We start from the raw sequence: 20,473 nt of genomic DNA, 5'->3' as shown, positions 1-20,473 counted from the left end.
ACATAAAAAGGTTTCATTTTACAGACATAAAGAGAAATAACATAACACAGAAAAACTTAAAATTTGACTTCGTATTTGTCTCTATGGTGATTATATTTCCTCAGTCTTACAGCAACCGTATAATAACCTCATCATGCTCACATTATTAACAAGGGGCATTTAAGACCCTTTTTAAGCCTCCAACACAACAAAGAGTAATAAACTGATAAATTAAAACACCATAACAAGACAATGCTTGCAGAATTTATATTCAGCTAAAATTTAACTACAATTGAACAACGGGTCTATAAAAATACACAGCCATGTGTTTTCACTTCAATTTACTAAACAAATCTTTAGCCATACAAGTATCTTGACAATGAAAAAAGTCTAATATTTCCTCGCTGCAGGTTTCTTCTGTATGTGCTTTTGATTTCACACGTTCTTCGCATTGCTCAAATTTAGCATAAAAATCACTGCATTTCTTCATACTCGCGCATGATTCACGCAAAGTATCCATAGGATCTATTGGGTCTTCCTCGTCCTCATCTTCCTCCTCATTGTCATCATCATCATCATCCTCATCTATATATAACGGTAAGAGTATAATTAAAAATGGTAAACTTCAACTTTTTTTTTTTTAAAAAAAATGCTTTTCATTTTAGTGTCGCAATTGTCAGCCACAGTAAGTGTTAGATTTGAATAAGAATGGCCATAATTAATATTTGTACTGTAAACAGACGTAGAAAAAGTTGTGACTACATATTTGAACAATTTTTTAGCTTGATAATGCCTTTACCAAAATGTAAGCTACTATTTGCTGTGAAGTATTTATCCATATAATAAATTAAAGCATAATATAATTCATGAGAGATGGTACTTCAAGAAATGGCATGCTGTCATTCTACTATGAAATGTTAGACAAAGCAGCAAATAAAAAAAATTATATATGTTAAATGCAGTGACAAACACTGATAAACAAACAATAGCACTGTCCAGGCTATTTGTTTGTTGTCAGCTAAGAGACAATGGAAAATTTGGGTCAATTTAGACATGCATTACATTTTTGGTGGAAAATTACAATTGTTTTTGTGGAAAACCAGTTAACACATTTACTACAAAAGCCATTTAGCTATGACTATTTTCTTACAGAGCCAAAAAACCTGTTGCAGTATTTTTTATATTCCAAGACTTTTTTAGACAGCAACTTGCTACTGGCTAAAACCCTACTCATATACAAAAGATATGGTCACCAGAGCGTTGCTTTATGTTGTATACAAAATATTGTACAGAACCACGATTTCTACAATATATACATGTAGAGAGATTTAAAGAGCCCGTGCTTTTTTAACGTGGTTTTGATTTGATAAAATTAGTAGCAGGTCACTATTGGATCAACTTAAAAAATTTCTGTTCATTTAACCCTATTCAGGCCAGGCTTTTTGGGGTTCAGAAAAGTCAGAGAAAGTTTAACTCCTGTAAACAGAGATAAAGAAAACTTGGCACAAGGTTTTGTTAGTACATTGGAGGACAATTGGGATCAGGTCAGAAATAAATTCATTGTATATTTCCAAACACAAAAACCAGCTAATAATACTAATGCTAATGCTAAGCTAATGCTCAAGCAAGTTATGCAAGATGTGCAAATTTTATTATCCGCCTCATACACTTTGCCTCCAATAAAAGAAAACTTTTGCGAAAGCAGACCTGATAAAGCTCTTTCGTGGCAATACAAGAACAGGGGAAAACTTAAAATTCTTGCATAGTGCTCCTAAATCGAGTATTTCAAGTACATATACTATGCCATCCAAATATAAAACAAGGTCAAAGGATATTTATTTAGTCCTGAAAAGGAACATGAATGACAGCTCTCCTGACAGACATCTCTAAAAATAAGACTGTCTATAATTTCAAAAAAGTACCATTCTGGCTTTGGTAGCCGTTAAAAAAACATTTTAACACAATGAGCAATGGCCACCATCTAAAATATTTACAATCACATTTTTTGTCTAACTCACTTGGTAATATTACAAACTTGATTCCGTAGCTTTGTAGTTATAACTCTCGCACCTTGTGCAGCAGATTCGGGTTTAATTCCCATTTGCTGTGACACAATATGGGTGAGTGAATGTTGCCATAGCCACGAGTTTACCCCACCCGCGTAAGGGAAAATGGCAGAAATGGCACACTGTGTGGGCCGTTGGATGGTGTTGGAGGTTGTCTGGCAGAATAAGAACCCTAAAATAAGCCTTAAATACTATCCATAAGCCATGGTTAGATAGATAGATAGATAGATAGATAGATAGATAGATAGATATATTCACAGTTACTCTCCTGACCGAAAACAGTACCGAATCCTACTGTTTTAGGTTACGTTTTCTACGTCGGTTACCTTTCCTACGTACGACGGTTACGTTTCCTACCCAGCGGTAGGTTACGCTTAGGTTACGTCGGTTACCCACGACATGGCGGTTACGTTTTCTACGTCAACGCGCATGTGCAAATATTAAAAATAAATCATAAGGGCGGCTTGCGGCGTGAAAGATACTCTCAGTTAAGGATTGTTGTTGTTGTTTTTTAATCATATCAATCAGATATAAGAAACAGAAAAGCTTTTTTTCTTTGGTAAGTTTTATTTTGTCCTTTAACAGTTTTAAATGTTGTAAATGCTTATGTAAATATATTTTTTGTGGGCAACCAAAGTGCATAGCTAGCTAACGTTTTGTAGCTAGTAACACCCCAAATAGCAATCTGAACTTTTTAGGTTTGTTCAATGAAATAACATTAGTAGAATTAAAGAGCTATAGCTATGGTCATTTAACAATAGCATTATGTTTCTTGGTAGTCTTTTTGTGTAGTTAAGTATATTGCTGTAGTGTGTTTTTATATAGTCCTTATTCTCATGTTGGTATTTTGATATGACCTCTGAGCGTTTGTTTAAAAGCTCATTTTATTTTCACTAAATTTATTCTTACTTATGTTTTTCTTGTTTTTTTAAAGACAATAGCCATGCTTGAAGTTGTTTTTCTAGAGACTCACACCTATTTGTTTTTAAAACATTTTGTTTATTTTTCTCTTGTTTATTAAAAATATTGACCATGCTTGAAGTTGTTTTTCTGGAGACCCCACACATTTGTTTTAAACAACCAGTGTTGTTTATAGATATATTATTCCTTATCAAAATAATATCAAATCATAACAAAAGCTGTTATAAATTATTGTTAAAAAAGTGTGTTGCCTGTTGTAGCCATGCTTTCATAAAACTTATATCACCAGTTTTTATTATGATAACTTAGTTAAGTAAACAATTAAGCTTTCTTTTATATCACACTGCAGTTGTGCTATGCTCAAGCATTTCATATATATTTTACATTGTCGGAATAAAAAAATCATTTTTCAAGTTGGAATTGTCAAAGCAGGTCACAAGAAAAGTAGGAAGCATATTTTATCATGAGTTTTGGTAATAGTAAGGTAAAAAACAGTCTTTTGTGTGTATATACCTATTATATATATACTATTATATACCTTTTTCTTATTTTTAGCAGTATATTTTTATTTCTAGGAAGTTTTGTATCGACAAAACAAAAGGATTTCTGAATCTTTTAAGCAGCTTTAATTGTAATCCCAAATAATTTATAAGGACCTAAACTAAAACTGCAAACTAATTCACTGCAAAGCAAGTTGAAATTATTCGTTTCAAACATTTATTCCAAAAATAAATATTTGAAATTTTTTAAAATGACTAATTTGTGAAAATTATTCTTTATGGAAGGCAATTTTTAATATAATATAAACTGGCTAATATAATTAATACTATTAATATATTTAATATAAACTGAATTATATACAGAAATATCATATTCCACATATTATAGAATCACACAATCCATACTCACCTTTTTAACATATTTTTAGAACTATAAGTAGCTGTGTGGGTGTCTTTTTTAATACAGTTGGCACAAAGTGTTTGAATTTTTCTTGTTTTTGACAATGGTAAATATATGTGTATACATTTTTTATATAGCGAAATCTTCAAGAATCATTTGTATTGGTAGGTACCATAACAGTTATTACAAGGAATGGAACTGATGGCATGGCCTATCCTATTATCTTGGAAAAAGAAATGGTAACAATTGGAAAGTAAGTATGGTGCACATTTTTCTAAACACATTGTTACTTATTATAATTTTTTATAACAAAAATAAGGAAATTTTCAGCTAGGTTTTTTGTCAAATTTTATAGTGATGTTGACAGTGACATCAGGGTACGGAGTAAAAATGTTGAGGCGCTTCATTGCAAATTAAAAGTCATTGGAAAAAACGATGTAAGTCTTTCTGTTAAAATATGCAATTTGGGTTTTCATTTTTCTTGAAAAATTTTCTGTTATTAAATAATGGCATTCAGAAAAGGTTTTTGTGTTATGTAATACTTATTAAAGTTCAATTTGTTCTTGCAGATATACTTGGAAAATATGGCAATGTCACAAATCACGTTATTGAATTGTCGCAAAATAATGTTTCCTAACAAGTTAAAAGATAATGATATCTTCACTGTAGGAGAACGCGACTTTAGATTCAATTATAATCAATTTTTAGGTATGTTTTATATCTGCATTTTGTATATGTTATATTTATGTGTTGTAACTGCTAATAAATAATTTGACATGCAATGGAAACAGAAAACTATAGATGTGTTCAATAGTGGGTTCTTACAAATTTATGTTGCCTAACATTGAATGGAGCTCACACTTGTTAAATGATCAAGTTTATATTCTTTGTTTGTTATTTTATAGACAAATGTAATGAAAGAGTTCTGGCAAAAGTTGAAGGACCAGTAGATTTTGAATGTACAGAATCAGCTGTAGCAGAAGTGTTTGAGGTGTGTATTCAGTGAAAAACAATTCTTCACTTATAACTTTTCATATTTTGTCACAAGAATTGATAGTCTTCGAAATTACTTGCTGATGGTCCTGTTGAAATGATTAGGCTAGATTAGTATGACACAATTAAAAAATTATTTTACTCTTCCATTTTACAGTTTTTAAAAAGCAGCTTATTAACAAACAAAGAAGAAAAAGTACATTTGCTTTACATGCCTGTTTAAAAGTCATTTATGGCTGTGTAATACTGTATTGGTTAATTTCAGCAAGTTGTTGGTTATGTTAATTGTTAGATGGAAAAAGTATTAACCACCTGATCTTTGCATTATGTTATTAGCATCACGAGGGCTGTTTCCGTGTTTCTTAGGTATATATATGCTTATTAGAAATGCAAACAGGAAAAAAGGGTGGAATTTTAATTATATACGTACTAATAAGCAAACAAAGGTGTATGTCAAAAGCGAACATAAGCAGACAAGGGAACCAAAGAAATGTATTTTATAGTCTGCAGATGATTAGGTCAAAAATTAAATTTGCAAAAATTCTTTATTTATGTTAGCAGATTTTTGTTTTATGTGAATGTAAATCTTTAGGTTTAGTTTTGCTCTTATTTTCTGACTAAATATAATTGTTACTTATGTCAGTGAGCATGCAGCTGCATAACTTTTATTTTATTTCAATTTTAACAATTCTTTAATTTGACAATGTAAATTTTAGGTTGTTAAAAGGTTTGGTTGTGCTGCAGAGCAACATGAGCAAAATATTAAAAATGATGTCACTGAAGTTGTAAACAGAATTTTAAACGAAGTAAGGTTACAGAAAATTTAAATAACTTATCCAATGAAGTGACTACTTGTCCAGTGTAGTTTTTGTAATTTTTATGTATTTATTTTTGTTAACATATTCTTTAGTTTATATATTTTGAATTTCAAAAATCACTTTTTTTAGATTACTTTGCTTGACACAGCATCATCCAAGATCAATCCAGTAAGCACAAACAAATCAAAAATGTGTGTTGAACTTGATCTACCGAATAGTAAAAGTGAAACAGAAATCAGTGTAAGTGTAACAATTAAGATACAGATGGTTTCATACTTTAAAGTTAAAAGTTGGGTCTAAGTTATATAATTTTTTTGTAGGAAATAGATGAATGTATAATACAGAAGGATGTAAGGTTAGTTTTTGACTTCTTTGATTACTTTGATGTTTTAGCATTTATTTGTATCTGTATCACAAAAAATATGCCTCTATATTAGGCTTATTCCACTTCCACAATGGCAAACAATGATAAAGGAAATTATACCAACCTTGGTTAATATCTCTAATGAACTAGTAGGTTTACTTTTAACTTAGGTATACTTATCCCAAATCTGTTTATCTAAAAAACAGCAAGACTCTTATTTATCTTATTATTTTATATTTTAGATATACTCGGAACGACATCAGTCATACAAGGCAGCCAGTATTCTTCAAAAAAGTAAGTTTGGTGTGTTTCTATTAAAATGTATTATAAAATTTCAACAAACAAGTATATTTAAAAATGTTTAGTAATTTTGCCCCTAAAATAACTATAGCTTAGCACTGTTTACTATCTGTGTGTGTAACGTTATTCATTAATGACGCCTAAATCACTGCCCTACACCCAGCTCTCTATACTATACAAATTCAGGAGTGATTTTTCGACTTTAAAATCTTCAACCTCTTAAGTTTCATCATCATCATTCTCAGCTTAATGTCGATTGATACAATATAGCCTTCCTTTCATAATTATATTGACTGATGAGAAACGCCTTGAACATATCAACATTGTGTGTGGAGAGTATTTTTGATACTTCGAAGATAATTTTCTTTTTCCCTTTGTGTTTTAGCGGCTATGTCATGGAATATTTATTTTGGAAATATGCTTAATGCACAAATAGAGATGGTAATGGAAATGATAACTCAAACATTTTGCAAATCCGACATGAAGGTAACTATATATAACGCTATAATCAAATTTTAGTTCCTTTCTCATTTGCACATTTATTTCTAGTACAGGTTTGAAAAATCCATAATTTTTTTTTTCAGAATTACGATTATGTAATGAAAGTGCTATTTCCTGATTGTCTTATCCGCCTTTATGCAAAATCAACAGGTCTCACTTTCACTAAGGTAAGTTTATGGACATTGTTTATATATGCATGTATGTGATAGGCTAATGTATAAAAGTACATTAATACTTTTCTTACCTACTGAATGCTATGTACATCCTTGTTTCAGGCAGAAAAGATTTTGGCACGTGGTGGTGAAGTTGAGGAAAATGAAAAAGGTATTGTGGCTGTTAGGTTTTCATGAAAAATGTATTTCTAAATTGAATTATAGTTCACAACAATGTATTTTGTTTTTAATAAGCAGCTGAAGATGTTCCAGAAGCACCTGTTAGTGATCATGAATTAGTAGAAGAAAACAATCCATCTGCCAAAAATAATATGGTATGCTATTAAATCAATTCTTTCTCCATGCTGCATTACCTTTTATTGTCGGGTCTATAATCAGGTTTTGATATTGTTTGTTTCAGGTTGAAACATCGTCTACGTCAAATAGTTTAGAAAGGTATGTTCATTTCTTTTTTAATATGTACTGAAATTGCTGTATAAGCCAACTAATTTAAGATTAAATTAAGAATTGAAGTTGCGCATATAAGAAAGAGTCTGCAGCTTTAACTGTTACTAATTTTAGATTCTTTTATCCTTGCAATAGTATGTTGATGAGAGAAAATATCAGGTTGAAGAAGAAAATTTCAGAGCTCGAGAACCAACTTTCAACTGACTCTACAAGCTTACCTATCGAAAAGTATGATTTTTACTGCCATATACTATTTACAACATGTAGATTTTTGTTTCTCCTATCTCCTTTATTCGAATTATATTTTAAATGTATTCAAATTATTATTTGAATGTAAAAGAGAAAAAAAATTAGCTAAACCAGAAATGCCAACAAAAATATTCTGCAAAAGCTTCATTCTGCCGAAAATCTTAGTTTAAATGTAATATATTCTTGCGAAATTCAACTCTTGCAAGACATATTGCAATTAAAATACTAAGAAGAAATTTCTGTTTCCCACTGTTTTCTTGCAGTCTCAAACTATGTTAATTTAATTGTTTGAATTGTTTCATAGAAACCGCAAAAAATGTCCATTACAGTCATGTGATAGTTGTGTTACAAATTTATCTCGGCACATGATAGAAGTACACTATTGGCCCCAGAGTAAGGCAAAATATTGCGTTGGCATATACGGATTGAGGAAACCAGGTGTTAAAAAAGGAAATTGTGAAAAAAAAATAACGGTCAATGGAGAAAAAAAGAAAACATTCAAGAACTACCACAAGTTAAGAAAATGCCCGATTTTAGGTTGTCACTCTAGAAACAAAAGAATGAGTTTGCACCTTCAAGACGTCCACAAACTATCAAAAGGACCTTACTATTATAGTATGTTGAAATTAGCCAGGGTGTGTGACGTTGCATCAAACAACGGAGATACACATGTGACATCCATCCCTGCCAAGCATGTCGCCACTGATGCTCTTCCGCAGGAAACATCCGAAGTAACAGATTCGGATAGTGACATGGAAGATGACGAAGTGGTTGACTCTGCTGAAATTTTAGAGAGGTTTGTGACATATAAAATTTCAGTTGATGGAGGGAAGAGTTGCCAAAAGAGTGCTATCCAGTCAAAGCAGCAATTGAGAGATATTTTGGCAGCTTTGGATTCCTCAAATCCCAGTGATTTAGTCAGAAAATATAAAATTCGCGACACCTTTTTGACAACGTATGCCGAAAAGACAAAGGAATACAAAGCTTTAACCATTAAACGGTATCTTTTGTCACTGTCACACTTCTATGACTTTCTCCTTACTGAGGAGATCCATCTACCTGGAATAACACCAGATATGATTTTAAGGATGAAAGTTAGTGTATCTCGATGGAGCAAATCTTATAATGGAACGGTAGAGATACAGCAGCTTGAGAGACAGATGGAGGAGCAACAAGTGCTTATCACGCCTGAGCAGATCCAACGGTATGAGGAGTCAGCCAGTGCAAAAGAGGCTATTTCAATAATTAAAGATTTTTGTAGCCCTTACCGAGAAAAGACCTTATCTCGTCAAGAATATGCGTGTATACGGGATTTTCTCATAACGGAAATAACTATAATTAGTTGTCAGAGGTCTGGCGTACCTAGCAACATGACCATCGATGAGGTGAAGGCTGCTGTATTTCGTGATGGAAAATATATTATTAAAGTAAAACGTCACAAGACATTTAGGAAACACGGTCCTGTTAATCTGTGTACGAGCGAAACCTTGTACCAACAGCTCTTAATTTTTATCGATTCAATTCGCAGTCAGATACACAGTGACCTTGAAAATGTTTTTGTTTCATATAATGGCAAGATGTTAGAATCTGGAGCAATATCGAAACAAATTAATAGCACTTGGAAAAGGTCCGGTGTTTATGGTGAAAACGATCCGCCAGTGAGGAAAAACATCACTTCAAATATATTTCGAAAGTCTGGATCCACCATCATTGAAGATAAAAATCCAAGTGAAGCTTCATATGTTGCTAGCCTGTTGACGCACTCTGAGAGCACCTCCAAAAAATACTACCGTTTGATAGAAAAGGAAAAGTATGCCCTTAAGGGTACAGCTGCTTTGGAGGAAACTTTCAACAAACGTGGCAAAACAAATATTTACGAAAAAAAGAAAACGTGGACTGATGCCGAAGTCGGGGAGTTGGAGACTCTATTTAAGCAGTTTTTGACTGCGAAAGCTGTCAGAATTGGCGATGTACGTAATCTACGTGAAACGTTTATCCATCTTATTCATTTGTCTGATCGGCAGATTTTAGATAAATTGAGAAGCTACTGGCGCTATGGAGTCACGGAAGAGGAGAAAGGTATTTAAAACTATCGCATTTTTCTTCTTATATGTTGTATTGGTGACTTTTATTTGTTTTACGTTAGTATAAATATAAAGTTTTTAATGAAAATTGTGCCTGTTTTTTTATTAAATTTAAAAGAATTCATTTCCTATCTTTTAATAGATGGTAATGATGCTGTTGACAACTCATGCTCCTCTATTGCAACTGAATACAAACAATCTGTGTCAAAAGGAGGTATGTTTGTGTTGTGCTACTTGCTAGTTTAATTGATTTTGAAAAAAGCGCTGAAGCTTTCACAGGCAGAAACTCGCGAAATGCAATTTTTTGGTGAAATTCACAATTCTAGTTAAGGCTTAATAGTGTGTGGTATGCTCTTGTTGCGAAAACACAATTTTGTTTTTGATATAGTAGATAAGCATCATGGTAAAAACGAAGATGTTGACGAAGAAAGTGAAGATAATGATTATGTAAATACAGTTTCTGGGAAGGAAAAGATTTTCTCGAATGTTGAAGCTAACATCATTGTCGAAAAGTGTGCCGAGATCATTCGTTCTGGACCAATATCCATCAATAGAGTAGAACGTGCACTCGAATCAAGCTCTGTTGGAAAACGTGTACTACAAAACTTTGACATGTCGCAAATACAAACAAGGCTTAAATATGAGCGCTTGAAGTACAGAAAAAGTTTCAGAAAAAAGTGTCTCTAAACTGTTTTATTTCTACCTTTAATGTACGAAACATTTAACTATAATTTTAATTTTTTTCCCACTATTAAACGCTCCTCATTAAAATAAGTACCATTTGTTAAAATAGTTATATCGTTTTGCAGTATACAAGTTATGTTTTATGTGCATCACTTGACATTTTTATGTATGTTATTTTTTTGTATATATATTTAGTTATGCAAAAACAAAGAACAAAATTTCCGTAATTTGCTACATTATTCATCATTCACCTAAATCTAACATCGTTTGCTTATAACAAAAAACGTGTACCTTGTGAAACCTTATTACATTGCATTTATCGTTATGAGTCTTATGAGTCGCCGTTAGGAAGAACTGTCATGTAACTAAAAACAGTCAATAAATGCACGATAAAGAGCCCTTGATGCTCGTTAAGGAGAAATGGGCGTTTTGGAAAAAGAAGTATAAATGTTATACTACCGTAGGGGACAAATATTAAATAGGGTGCCTAACCTCAAAAGGCGCTACATCTAGCCAAATTTAGTACTTAATAAGTCGGTTAGGAATAACGAAATTGTAACGAAAAGTATAAGCTAAACGCCAGGAACGGTCTATTTAATTTTGCAACTGTATTCTGTAAAGGACCCTGCAGTAAAGAGCGCGAGTGTTCTCATCTGTTTAAAACAAACTGGAATAAAAACAAAAATATCCTTTCAAAATAAATACGCAACATACTGTCATAAAAGTGAGGGAAAGTCGAAAATAGTAACATTAGTCATTTATTGCAGCGTGTGCCAAGAAGGTAAAAAAATGGCCCGGTTAATGGCGCAGCACTATTGTTAGGTCACGCTACTATATCTTTAGCATGTTCGAGTGTGTCAATAACGTATCCGTATTATAACTTGAACAGCACGTTATTATAAAAACTGTGGGTAATACAATAGCAGTTTTGACCACTAACAATTATACTTGCGATATAATGATTTGGCTTTTATATATAGACAGCAAGACAAAGCGGACAGCAAAGCACAAATTTAGGTAGCGTTATTAAGATTCTTAGGTGCGACCTTGAATCAGCCGATGTGACAATTCTTCCGAACGCACCTGAAGTTGAAACTATGATGTGGCGTATTCTATTTAGAAGCGCGCTGTTTGTGATATAATATTGCAGGATAAATCATTGGTATAAGAAATTTCGAAGATTTCGGGAAACAAAGTTTCTTTTCGGATTCTGCACTGCAATTAGTGCGTAAATTACGCGCATCTGCTGTTTGAAACGCGTCTAATATATACTCAACAGTTAAATACTGTTCTTACTCTCTCGCAACAAGCTGTTATCTAACTTTAGTACTTAACAATTGTTTTCTTTCTTTTGTATACTATGTCGACCTCGACAACAAGACGCCACCTGATCAATTCAAGAGCCAGAGTAAAAGCAACAATCTCCCAAAACAAATCTTGGAGATAAAGGATGACGCAACAATCAACAATAGTTCAATATTTATTATTCTGTCTAAACATTGTTAAATAGGAAATTATGTTGGAAATTGTATACGTCGTCATTGCGTAGCAATCTCAAAGGTTTTCCCAACCGAAAAAAGCGATAAGAACCTCTAGTTTGGCTATTACAGAGTACGGTGGTTTTTATCCTGGAGTAGGAGGCGATTACAATAAAAGTGATCGTCTTCGTGCAATGATCTCACACTGACGCTGTTGTTATAAACTTTACTTGTATTACTCGTACTTGTACATTATTCACGATGGATTTTAACGATTTCAGCCAGCGCGAAATACCAACGTTTACCAAAAAGTAGTTGTTTTTTGTGTTTGTCAGGAAGATGTGAAAAGAAGTGCTAAAAGTTATAAATGACAACGAAATTATATGTAAAAAATTCTTTGAAAACTGGAATATTGATTAAAAAAGCTGACGTCAGCATAAAATATTGCTGACAGTCATCGTCTAATGCATAAATTTTGTTTGTCTTGTGTTATCTAGAAATTATTCCTACAAACGTTATGAAATATAAGCCAACACACGATAAATTTTGTTTAGGAAAATGTTTTGCCCAACAACACCCACCTCCTAGCGGTAATGCACTACCGCATCCCCCTTCCCTCAATATACTAGCCTCAACTTTGGTTGACGACACATAATCAAAAAATTAATAGAAACACCTTTCACATAATAACCTCTTGTTATGTCTATCACCGTTTTGTTTCTTACAAAGACAATACGAAAACTAGAGTGCACTAAGATCGTTTTTCCGATTCCGCGCCGTAGGAAAAGTCTGCGACCTTTCCACTTCCATGCTGTGATAGATCGTAAGGCAGCAACACCAAGATGAAAGAGATAATACTACGTTAATTCTTAGCACATATATTTATTTTACATGGGCTAATAAAGAGATTCTCTTTCATATACCTTCATACACACAAAAAGGGTTAATATGCGCAATTTTTATACTCAGGTCGATAACGTAACTCATCGATAGAATATTAAGAATACATCCGACTAGAAACAGAGTAGCAATATCAAAAAGCAATTATATAAACACAATTTCAAACTTAAAAAGTATTTAACCACATGATTTGATGAAGAATAATCAAAATTTAAGAAAGTTTTGTTGTTGTTGTGCATATCTTGAAAAGGTTACGTTAACTACGTGTTAAATTTTCGAGGGTACCTCTAACAGACAGGTCCAGAAATCCTAATTGAAGTGACTACACGTCAAATCCTTTGGTACGAATGCCAGTGTATGTTGGCAGAATGTTCATGTGTAATTTCAAGATTTTTTGACACAGTACGTTTACACAGTGACAGTGCAAACATGAAGCCCCCAAAATCGCAAAAAAGACCTACTTTTAAAAAGATAAGGGGTATGTTATGTATGTGATTGCACTCGAATTTTTTTTTTAAAAAATCGTTAAAAACTGGATAATGGCGAATGGTGGTAATTAATTAGGGGGCTATTTTGGTGCGTGGTAGGATGATCTTTACCCATATATTCAGTATTTTCCCATACCACGCCCTAGTTCTACTTACCACGACGTAGGTTACGATTCCTACTATCTTAACTTTAGCTTACTCATTTTTTTTTTAATCGCAACACTTTTATAAAAATTTTAGGTTTTCTTGTTGCAAATTTATTAAAAAATATAAAATAACCTTTGGCAGCCCTTCAAACATCACGCGCGGTTTTATAATATGACTTGTCTTTGAGGTAGAAAACGTAACCTATTTACCTATACAGATAGATAGATAGATAGATAGATAGATAGATAGATAGATAGATAGATAGATAGATAGATAGATAGATAGATAGATAGATAGATAGATAGATAGATAGATAGATAAGACAGATAGATGAGCATATTTTACATGGCTAGCCTCACAAATATTGAGAGATACACCCTGTGTATTATTTCCAGGAGGGGCGATGGCTTAGATGGAGAGACCTAGAGTATTTAATGCTCATTTTGAGCTACGCAGACCCAATTAGGGCCCACGCTGTACTAGACAACTCTCGGCAACATCAAACAGTCCACACAGTGTGCCATCTTTTCAATTTCCCTCACATGGCTTGGGTTAACCCGGAGGCTATGGTAACATTCACTCGCCCATGTTAAATCGCCCTCAAGAGGAATCGAAGCCCGGTCTGCCGCACAGAGTATGAAAGCTATAACCACTACGGCTCCTGGAAATAATTGACACAGTATATCCCTCAGTATTTGTGCAGCGAGCCATTAAAAAAATACATTTAACTATCTAACCGTTAGGGTGGGCAAGTTTAAGCAAACCTGAAAAAATTAATGACCCATGAGTATCACCAAACTCTTAAACACTGTATTGGCAACGCTTCTTTTGTTCTTGAACAGTGGTATTTTTTATTCATCTGTTGAGTCACAGTCATTAGATTTAATTTTTATTTCCGTTTCCATGAATCAATTTTTAGTGGCACCTAAACTTTCCTCTAGACTTCTTCTTATGTCTATGATATAGCTGTAGGGACAACTAAGGTTGTTTTTAGTCTGGGAAACAAATCTGATTATTCTAATCAAAAATTCATCGAAACAATGATAGCCAATTCTATTAAGTTGATTTAATATGAAAGAGCCTAAAAAGTTGTATATGATACTTTTCATTATTAGAAATATCTTTTGGTTTCTGAAACTCTTGAAAGTTTTAGCTAATTATTATTTGGAATTATGACAACATTGACTATACATGCAGAAACAATTGCTCATATGAATGGTACCAGGGTAGCTATAACTTAAAATATCAAAGTGGATATATATGTAAAACATATTTACATGATCAAATACTTTAATATATCATCAAATACTTTGAGAAACTCTTAAAACAGGATTCCACAATTAAAAAAAATGAAACTTCCCTTTTGAATGTTCTTGTATACTATGTGGTTTGAGTTAGTATCAGTACTAAGTTAGTATTGACTAACTATATAAAGAAAAAAATGCACATATATTATAGATAGATAGATGTGTATAATTTACATAGCTAGCTTAACATATATTAATGGATATACCCTCTCTGTTATATTTCCAGGAGGGACCATCGCTTCGATGGGGAGTCCTAGAGTATTTAATGCTCGTTTTTCGAGCTGCACAGACCCAATTAGGTTTAGCGCTCTGCCAGACAGCTCCCTGCAACATCCAACAACCCACACAGTGGGCCATCCACCCAATTTCCCTCACATGCCTTGGGTTAACATAGGACTAAGTTATTTTTGTGAACTTTTCTAAAAAATCTCAAAAAATATCAAATAAAACTCTTATTCACATAAACTCATGCACTAAACATGTCTCTTTGTAAATTTAGGGCTATAATCCCACTTTGTTGCTGCCAAGCCACTGATTGTTAGCTGAATGTCAAATGTCAAAATCACCTTACGGCAAAACCATATCACAAACCCCTAAATGTCAAAGGGAATCAAATTCAGTATTTTTTCTGTGAGTTATGAATTTAATAAAATTGATTTAAAATATTTTATTTATCTTTCTTCTTTGTTATATTCTATTCGTAACATCTCCACAAACAAGCAAAAATATTTTGCTAATCTTATTTTCCATGTGGTACGATTTGAATCATAGGTAAGTGCATGATACGATTAACATGCACCTATTCCCTACCAAATTTAAAACGTCGCTTTTTATTCTTTAGGTTCGCAAAGAATATAAAATAGCACTACTTTTCTATTAATTTCCCAGGGGTAAAATTTTGATTTGTGGCCCAAAGTCACTTGAGCATGATTTATATTGAATTTAAATTCTGAACGTTGTTCCCTTCTGAATTATGCATTATTGCAATTCACAAAAAAGGTTCTCAACTAATTTAAAAACTCTTATCGAAAAAATCAAGAACTTCAATTTTCTAATTTCTTTGTTCAGTTTCCAAGTAAAATTGTTAAAGTCTGCCTTTTGTTTTTACATGGTAGACACACTAGATTAGATTTTCCCATGATCAGGGTAGAGTAACCTGATCAGGTAAGATCCGCTAAAGTGTGTGAATTTGGAATATTATGTTTTTCACAGTTTAACCCTACTATACCTGAGCTTTTTTGGCCCTTTAACCCTGGGGGGGGGGGCACAAATTGCCTGCGAGACATAAATCCTGAACCACTTGTGATTAAGTGATGAAACTTGGCTCAGTCGGAGAATGTGTTAGTACAAACTCAATCCAGTTAAAAAAAAAATTTGAGTCATAGGGATTAGAAATCACGTCAAACATGTGAAAAATGGTCATTTTCCCAATTTTTCAATACGTTTTAATTTCTCACGTGTTATTAATGATACGGATTTGATTCTTGGTAGATTTGTGGAATGAATACCAAAATGTGTTTCACATGAAAAAAGTAATTTTGATGACGTCATGAGGATAAAAAATGATGTCATTTTCGGCCAGAAAAATTCTTATTATAACGATATAGATACAAACAGCTGTTCTAACAGAAATATTGATGCTCATGTCATTAAACTTGGCATATATATATGTAGACAACCCTTTTAATTAGGAATTTTTTACGACGGCAAAATCGTGCCGACGTGATTTAATACTTTTGCCAGACACGTCGGCAGATACCTATTTCACGTCGGCATATCTTTTTTTTAAGAAAAGGGGTTTTTCCTTTCGTTTTCGGTGTTGTTTAAAGTTGTATATATATTTTTTGTATCATACTTAAAACGTTTTATGAAATTTACGAATAATAGAGAAAAATTTTCATTAGTTGCAGTCTCTTATATTCTAAATCATCGTATCGAAAACAACCCACAATCGACCACTACGAGCTACGCTACCATTTCCCCACCCACGTGTTGGACATATCGAAGCCCCTGTACCTATTCTTAGAACTGAAAATCTTCGCTTCGCACAACCTCTCTTTTTGGCACACGAACCATGTGTGTGACTGTACAAAGCCAACAAGTTCATCCTAGCTAATTCACCGACTCCTGGCCTAATTAGGAACTACGTAGACACAGATATCAACAGCCTGGCCCCTTCGTGGTTGGTAGCCTCGGTCTCATGGAAGATATACAGGCCATGCGGTTCCTAACTCGTACGAAGCACGGATGAATCAAGTTTGCATGATGCACTTACAGGCGGAACAGTCGTAACACATCGTGGATATCTTTCAACCCTGCGGCACTTGCATCCTCTGGTTGCTCCATTGATAACACATCATAGCGAGGCTTACCATCATCGCATGTTTTTATGACGTAAACTTCTTTTTCGTCCATGGTTTTAGCGTTGGATGAACCATCAAACAAGACACTAAAATAAATCCTTGTTCCGTCATTCGAAGGAATAGTTATATTTTCTTCCACTATCGATTTTGATAAATATAATACCATTTCCTTTGCAGACAAACTATAAAGGTATCCAGATCCCACATCCACATTATAAACTTCTTTCTGAAAATGCACCAGATCTGTATAGAATTGAAACGATTTATTGTTAGCAATAAGAAAATGAGCCAACTGAAACTTTTTTACCAATTGTGATTTCTGTCCTTTCAGTAAGTCTCTACCATGTTCAACGATAGTTTTTTCCTTACTTGAAGACTGAGCGTTCTCTTGGCCTGTAGTAGGGGTTTGCTTTTCTTTGAGTCGTTGCACTGCTTTGTTATGGGTATTTGATTTCAAATGATCGACGGCATTATTTTTTTTCACTGTTGAACTTCCATCGACCCATTTTTTGACCTGCATTTTAACTTGGCCTTGTAACCTTTCTAATTCTTTTGAATTTTCTCCATAAAATTCGCTACACACTAAACATTTTATTTTTGTAACTTTCGAAGGATCACTTGGATCATCACAAAAATACTTAAATTCTTTTAAATTCCACTTTTTCACTACAGACAAATTAACCATTTTTGAAGTCTTCACTGGTAAAATGTTTGTTGTTAATAAAGTGGTACGTTTGAATCGACTTAACAAAAAGAGAAGATGTCCCTACGGGAATAAAAATTTTCTTCTTTTTTTTATGACGCAATTTGAATGAATTAAAAATAGAAAAGAACATGTGGAGGAAAAAATGAATGAATGAAAAAACATACACATGGTGGGTTCGTAGAAGAAAAAACAAAATGTAAACACAGCTTGAATTCCCGAAAGCAATTAAAAGAAAGGATTTAAAGGAAAGAAAAGAAAAAAGTTTTTTACTGTATTTTTTTACGAAATAAGTGAAAAATCTTTATTTCTTTAGGCAACAATTTTTTTTTTTTGAAAATATAAAAATTCTAGCGACGGCATTTTTTTGCCGACGTGATATTAGTTTTTCTCCAATCACGACGGCAATCACGTCGGCATTTGCCGCGTGCCGCCGTGAATTAAAAGGGTTGGTAGAACAGGGCATGTAAAGATAATCGAGGTAAGGAAAACAATATAATGACGTCATTGGGATCCGAAATGACGTCACTTTGCTGGATCGATATTTCCTTCACATCTGGTCTGCTTTTTGTCCCTAGTAACCATAAAATCACCTTAGCAACACCTTGGTTACCACTTAGTAACAAACATACATGTAATAAATACTTATATACCCAATACATACCATTCTTACATGAATGTCAACGGTTTTCAAAATTCCAAAAAACTTACCCCCGTCCAAAAAATGCAATACCCCAGCAAAGTTCAAAATTTTTCTGAAAATTTTTTGTTAGGGTAGAAAGCTTAACAAAGCGTATCAATTTCTTTCAAATTTTTAGGAAACGTTAATAATAATAAGATACAACTTATATGTACCTTTCATTAAAAACAAAACGTGGAAAGAAAAGTTATCACGAAAGACCATGTTTTCTCCTTAAACCCTTATAAAAGTTTACCTCCTCTGATCGCAAAAAAAGGTGCGATGGAGGGTTAGTTTTCCGGAATTATCGTAAAGGTGTTTAGCGTGGCTAGCTCAGCTGACTACATAAATATAATAATAAAAAAGGCAACCATGTCATATTATAACTAGCTAGCTACCTTCATCATCTGGCACATCTTTGACTTCCTTCTCGTTTTCACTACCTTCTTCGGCTTGTCCAGTCTTTTTCTCTTGTTCAGCAGTCATTTCTGTTCTGAAATGATGAGGAAGAGAACAGGGTATCTGTTGGACTTTTAGATGGCTCACTGGCTGGGCTCGCTGCCTGCACGGTTCTTCTACGCGACGAGTAAACCGAGCTATGTGCAGATCTTAACAAATGCAATAATGCCAGGCACAAAATCAGCCAACAAGGTTTTCCTTTTTAACTAGGATTAATATTTGTTAGAATGTATCTTTTCTAACTTTAATATACTTATTTTTAAAATAACCCCAAAAGTAGGGAGTCTACATAAGATTTGAGACAAATATCTTCTGTCCAGCTTGTCCAATTGGACATAAAGGTTGCTGTACGTAACTAAAGAGTTCCATTTCACCCGTTCGGACTTCCCGGGCGCAACTCTTTCAATAAAAGGGCGGTTGTCTCACATCCTTACCGACTTCAAAAAATGGTTTGAATCTTTTTAAAGCAATAATTAAAAGAAATGTTTCATCAGAACGATGTGAAAAACAAACCTGGTTTTCTTGAATGTACCAATGCATCCATCATCAAGGAAATATGTTCCCTTTCTCTGGCAAACTAATCTTTAAAAAGGTTTTTTGCCTATGTCTTGGTCTGGGACAAACCCAGCTCAACAAACAAACAACCTCCAGAGTTTTACAAAATTACTGAAAAACATTTAGAAATAAAGGCAGTTCACCTAGCATTGTTGAAATTCAACTAAGTGTTTAGACCTTATGTAGTACATGTCCCATGATTGGACGATATGACAGCATTTTCGTATCCTGTGGAAACCTGGGGTATCCACGATATTCGGATGATCAATTTAGCCAAGTAAATTTGGGTTTCCTTATTTTAATCAGGTCACACTTACTGCAGAATATCTTACAGGGGTGCTGAATGTAAAAGCGGATTAACATCTTAAAGTTTTCATGATACCAGCGGATAGCTCCTGTGTTCTCTGGTGTTTAAAACGATATAACAGAATTTAGGATAAATTGATGTAGACCTCTTTGCCTTCCGGTTATGTCATCACCTTCCAGCATATATGACGTGGAAACCAGATTTAGAGAGCCAAACGGCCGGTGCATTTCAGCGGGCATGGAATGTGTCAGGTCAAGGTATTTTAGAAAGAGATTTAACCTTATCGCAAATGCACGGAGACCGGGCTTTTCTAATTACGAATCGTTCTAAGGCAGTAAGGAAAACGGGAGCTGGTTTAGTGGAGGACAGGTTAATCTCATTTTGATTACTTTTATCTTTTTAAGTTCAAGTTTGTTGAGTTTAAAATAAACAACTGTCACAGATCTGCTATTTCAACTTATCAGTACTAAAAATTCACTTATTGGTAAACATCCAAAAGTTTGTTCCTTAAAAACAGAAATGTTCAATTGTAACCCACCTAAACCGAAAAAAGTTTTTGTATAGGATACTAAATAGGTTCTACAATATTCAGACAAGTAATGCTGTAA

General features: G+C 33.5%; 2 protein-coding genes and 1 long non-coding RNA gene across 5 annotated transcripts; 1 reads left to right on the top strand and 2 right to left on the bottom strand.

Annotated features, from left to right (window-relative positions):
- Positions 1-232: 232 nt before the first annotated feature.
- Positions 233-19,322, bottom strand: LOC130645500 (cytochrome b-c1 complex subunit 6, mitochondrial-like). Its single transcript, XM_057451510.1, has 2 exons — positions 18,943-19,322; positions 233-564 (listed from the first exon to the last, which is right to left on the bottom strand). The coding sequence occupies exons 1-2, from the start codon at positions 19,028-19,030 to the stop codon at positions 311-313; spliced, it is 342 nt and encodes a 113-aa protein (XP_057307493.1). The 5' UTR covers positions 19,031-19,322; the 3' UTR covers positions 233-310.
- LOC130645501 (uncharacterized) lies at positions 2,414-8,020 on the bottom strand. Its single transcript, XR_008982710.1, has 2 exons — positions 7,369-8,020; positions 2,414-4,313 (listed from the first exon to the last, which is right to left on the bottom strand). It is a non-coding gene; the product is annotated as an uncharacterized LOC130645501 (long non-coding RNA).
- On the top strand, positions 2,509-10,706 carry LOC130645496 (uncharacterized). 3 transcript variants are annotated; one of them, XM_057451505.1, is made up of 19 exons: positions 2,509-2,604; positions 4,004-4,119; positions 4,222-4,303; positions 4,436-4,574; positions 4,772-4,857; positions 5,576-5,665; positions 5,807-5,917; positions 5,998-6,032; positions 6,115-6,190; positions 6,284-6,335; positions 6,727-6,827; positions 6,926-7,009; positions 7,118-7,166; positions 7,253-7,329; positions 7,416-7,450; positions 7,598-7,690; positions 8,016-9,790; positions 9,938-10,009; positions 10,187-10,706. In XM_057451505.1, the coding sequence occupies exons 2-19, from the start codon at positions 4,073-4,075 to the stop codon at positions 10,480-10,482; spliced, it is 3,300 nt and encodes a 1,099-aa protein (XP_057307488.1). In that variant the 5' UTR covers positions 2,509-2,604; positions 4,004-4,072; the 3' UTR covers positions 10,483-10,706. The 3 variants fall into 3 exon arrangements, with proteins under 3 accessions (XP_057307488.1, XP_057307487.1, XP_057307489.1); XM_057451504.1 differs by having other exon boundaries at positions 10,184-10,706; XM_057451506.1 differs by lacking the exons at positions 2,509-2,604; positions 4,004-4,119; positions 4,222-4,303; positions 4,436-4,574; positions 4,772-4,857 and having other exon boundaries at positions 4,870-5,917; positions 5,998-6,027; positions 10,184-10,706.
- Positions 19,323-20,473: the final 1,151 nt, after the last annotated feature.

This window comes from Hydractinia symbiolongicarpus, chromosome 5 (genome assembly GCF_029227915.1).
Source record: "Hydractinia symbiolongicarpus strain clone_291-10 chromosome 5, HSymV2.1, whole genome shotgun sequence".
Classification (NCBI taxonomy): Eukaryota; Metazoa; Cnidaria; class Hydrozoa; order Anthoathecata; family Hydractiniidae; genus Hydractinia; species Hydractinia symbiolongicarpus.
This window is presented reverse-complemented; position numbering and strand designations above follow the sequence as displayed.

Coding starts and splice junctions, on each gene's coding strand:
- LOC130645496 (XM_057451504.1), top strand. CDS start 4,073: ATGGCCTATCCTATTATCTTGGAAAAAGAAATGGTAACAATTGGAAA. Junction 4,304..4,435: donor AAGTCATTGGAAAAAACGAT/GTAAGTCTTTCT, acceptor TTGTTCTTGCAG/ATATACTTGGAAAATATGGC. Junction 6,336..6,726: donor AGCCAGTATTCTTCAAAAAA/GTAAGTTTGGTG, acceptor TTTGTGTTTTAG/CGGCTATGTCATGGAATATT.
- LOC130645500 (XM_057451510.1), bottom strand. CDS start 19,030: ATGACTGCTGAACAAGAGAAAAAGACTGGACAAGCCGAAGAAGGTAGT. Junction 565..18,942: donor AGATGTGCCAGATGATGAAG/GTAGCTAGCTAG, acceptor CGTTATATATAG/ATGAGGATGATGATGATGAT.